The sequence below is a fragment of the Cynara cardunculus genome (genome assembly GCF_001531365.2).
Source record: "Cynara cardunculus var. scolymus isolate 2C chromosome LG 3, CcrdV1, whole genome shotgun sequence".
NCBI classification, from domain to species: domain Eukaryota; kingdom Viridiplantae; phylum Streptophyta; class Magnoliopsida; order Asterales; family Asteraceae; genus Cynara; species Cynara cardunculus.
The window spans coordinates 8,466,679-8,470,336 of record NC_037530.1 but is presented as its reverse complement, the minus strand read 5'-3'; the positions used below and the strand labels follow the sequence as shown (position 1 = coordinate 8,470,336).

General features: G+C 39.9%; 1 protein-coding gene across 1 annotated transcript; it reads left to right on the top strand.

Moving 5' to 3' along the window:
• Positions 1–2,139: 2,139 nt before the first annotated feature.
• Positions 2,140–2,784, top strand: LOC112508729. The gene has a single exon (XM_025113440.1). It carries the CDS (start codon positions 2,140–2,142, stop codon positions 2,782–2,784), a length of 645 nt encoding a protein of 214 aa, XP_024969208.1.
• The last annotated feature ends 874 nt before the right edge of the window (positions 2,785–3,658 follow it).

Genomic DNA, 3,658 nt, shown 5'->3' with positions numbered 1-3,658 from the left:
CAAGTTAATTTGCAAATTTCTTTTAGCAATAGTGGATCAGAATAGATGTTTTTGAGGTAGGGTTGTCCATGGTTTGGCAGAAACCAAATATTCAATGATTTCGCCAGGTACTTGAACATCCCATATATATCAAAAACCAATGGAACACAAAATTAGCAGGTTCGGTTTGGAAATTCACAAATCAAGCTTGCTAGTTTAGTCGACATTTGTGGCTCTAGGCCAACTTTAATCCGCTGGTAATCCGTCGACTATTATTGACGGATTTGTATCGTCGATGCTTGGTTTGATATTTGTTGCATATTAAAGATGCAAAACACTACTAGACAGCATATATCAACGAAAAGCATCGACGATAAAAATCCGTCAATAATAGTCGGCAGATTGCCGTGGAATAATAGATTAAATTTGCCGACAATATGGCTATCAAGTAATCCATAGTGACTCCAAAACTCATTGACGAATTTCTGATAACCCTTAGTAAATAGTAATAGAAGTGTTGGAATATGTGGAAATCCTGTTAGGGTTTGCATATTATTGCTTAGTATATATGGAATACAACGTTACAAAAGGGTCCTTATACTATACAGAATTAACAAAAAAGAGATATAAAAATACATGCTTTAACACACCCCCTCAGTTTGAGCGGGAGGTTGACGAATGCTTAAACTGTTTCTAAAGTAAAATATAAATAATTCTCTTGGTAACCCCTTTGTAAAAATATCTGCAAATTGATGAGCAGAGGAACGTGCAACACATGCACATGTTCAATCGCAACTCGTTCCGTAACAAAATGTAAATCTATTTCAACATGTTTTGTTCTTTGGTGATGAACTGGGTTAGAAGCTAAGTACATGACACTGACATTGTCACAAAAAACAACTGTCGTACGTGAAAGAGGACAAGATAGCTCAAGAAGAAGGTTGCAAAGCCAAGCAGCTTCAGCAAAGACATTGGCTACCCCTTGTACTCAGCTTCAGTGCTAGAACGGGAGACAACATGTTGACGTTTGGAAGACCACAACACAAGATTGTCATGAAGGAAGACACAAAACCCAGAGGTCGACCTACGTGTTTTAGGAGAGCCAACCCAGTTAGCATCAGAATAAGAAACCAACTTGTCAACGGATGACAGACGAATATGAAGACCATGTGAGAGTGTACCCTGCAGGTAACGAAGAATACCCTTTACGGCTAGAAGGTGTGGTTCACGAGGATCATATGCACATAAAGGCAAATTTGTTGGACCGCATATGCAATATCAGGACGAGTGAAGATTAGATATTGCAGTGCCCCTGCAAGGCTTCGATATAAGGAAGGATCAACGAACAGGCTTTCCTAATGATGAAAGATTTGGCTTAATGTCTATCGGAGTGCTGTAAGGATTGCACGTTTCCATGCTAGCACGAGCAAGAATCGCCTTGGCAAAGGAGGTCTGGGACAAAAATAGGCCATATTCGGTCTTTCCATGTAACTGGCCACCACCACTTGGGCCTCTTCCCACGTCACTGACCACCAACATCTCTGGTCGATGATGTCCTATCTGGCCATATATGAAGCCTCATCTCCTTGAAACCCCCATCTCTTGTCATCTAGACCTTCCCCTTTTCAGATTCCCCTTCGTCAAGCATTGTGGTTACAGATGCGCGATGACAGTGGTGGTTCTTCTCCCCTTCCCTCTCTGCTTCGATGGAACTCCTTCCTCATTCGCTCATTTTCTTGAAGACCCCCTTCCCCGATCTTCCATCTACTCTAAAACCACCTTTGCTATGGGGTTTGTTGGTTTGATTTGATAAAGTCCAACGACAACCATGTTGCCTCTAGTTGTTTACTGGTAGTTTTACTAAGTCTTTGCTGTTAGTTTTACCAAGTATTTAGGGGGCTTATTCCTAAGGCTTTTTCAATAATCCAATAGATTAAGTTAGCTTATTTTTCTCTTTTTTTGTTTTGTAAAAGGCTATAAATTGCTCAGTACTTTGTTGAATAAAGGCAAGCTTTTGAAGCCAACAATTTCTTCTATGTGTTTTTTAAGCTTCTATTTACATTTGGTATCAGAGTAAAATCGAGTGTAAACATGAGCGAGTGAAGAAGAATTAGTGTGAGAGATAAACACGAGTGTGTGAGAAAAGAAATCGATTGAGAGATGGCTGCTGAATCAAGTAATTTCATAGCCCCATGTGTGCCAATGTTCGATGGAGATTATGATCATTGGAGCTTGCTCATGGAAAACTTACTGTGTTCAAAGGAGTATTGGAGTATAGTCCAAGATGGTTACCATGAACCAGCAGCCCTTGAAGCATCATCCACAGATCAGCAGAAAGTCCTAAATGAAGCAAAGCTCAAAGACTTAAAAGCAAAGAACTACCTATTTCAAGCCATTGATAAGTCAATCCTAAAGACTATCACTCAAAAGGAGATGGCAAAGCAAATATGGGAGTCAATGAAAGTGAAATACAAGGGAAATGCAAGAGTGAAGCGAGCTCAACTACAAAGACTTCGCAGTTCGTTCGAAGCCTTAGAGATGAAAGGGGGAGAATCGGTGATAAATTATTTTGGAAGGGTGTTAGTTATAGCCAACGACATGCAGAATTGTGGAGAAGATATGGATGACGTCAAGGTCATGGAAAAGATTCTACGAACACTAACAGAAAATTTCAATTTCATTGTGTGCTCGATTGAAGAATCCAAGGACATCGACCAACTTACAGTTGATGAGCTGCAAAGTTCGTTACTGATGCATGAGCCAAAAGCTAAGGAAATGAGAGATTGGGGAAGAGCAAGTTTTTAAGGTAACAACGGTTTCAAATCGAGGAAGAAGCGGAAGAGGATACTACCAAGGAAGGGGTCGCGGCATTGGTGGGAGAGGAAGAGCAACATTCGACAAATCTATCATCGAATGTTTTCGATGTCACAAGCTCGACCACTTCCAGTACGAATTCCCTTCATGGGGACGGCAAACAAATTATGTAGAGCTTGATGAAAAGGAAGAAATGGTGTTGATGGCGCATATTGAGGATACATCTAAGAAATGAGAAGATTTATGGTTCTTGGATTCAGGATACAACATCCACATGTGCAGTGATAAGAACATGTTCTCTGAGTTGGATGAAAGTTTTACACAATTTGTAAAGCTTGGAAATGATTTAAAGATGTTGGTGTCCGGAATTGGGAGTTTCAAAATGGAGATAAATGGGATGATTTACATAGTTGCTGACGTTTTTTACGTACTTGAGCTCAAGAACAATCTCTTGAGCGCATTGGACAACTACAGGAAAAAGGTTTATCCATTTTGATTGAAGATAATAGATGCAAGATATATCATCCAGAGAAAGGTCTCATCATTCAAACAGGTATGGCTCCTGATAGTATGTTCACCTTGGTAGCAAAAACTTTAACCAAAGCTGCAAACAAGAACCAGGGGGTCTGTTTTCATACCGTCACGCAAGACTTATCTCGACTATGGCATCAAAGGCTGGCACATGTCAGCAAGTCGGGTTTACAAACATTGCAGCAGCAAGATCTAGTACAAGGTGTTGGTCCCAAAAGGGTCTACAAGAATACTAAACAGTTTGTAGAAGGGGGGGATGAATACAAACACAATTTTCAAATTTAAAATATATATTGATAAAGAAGATCAATACAGATTTTACAAGATTGTTTGC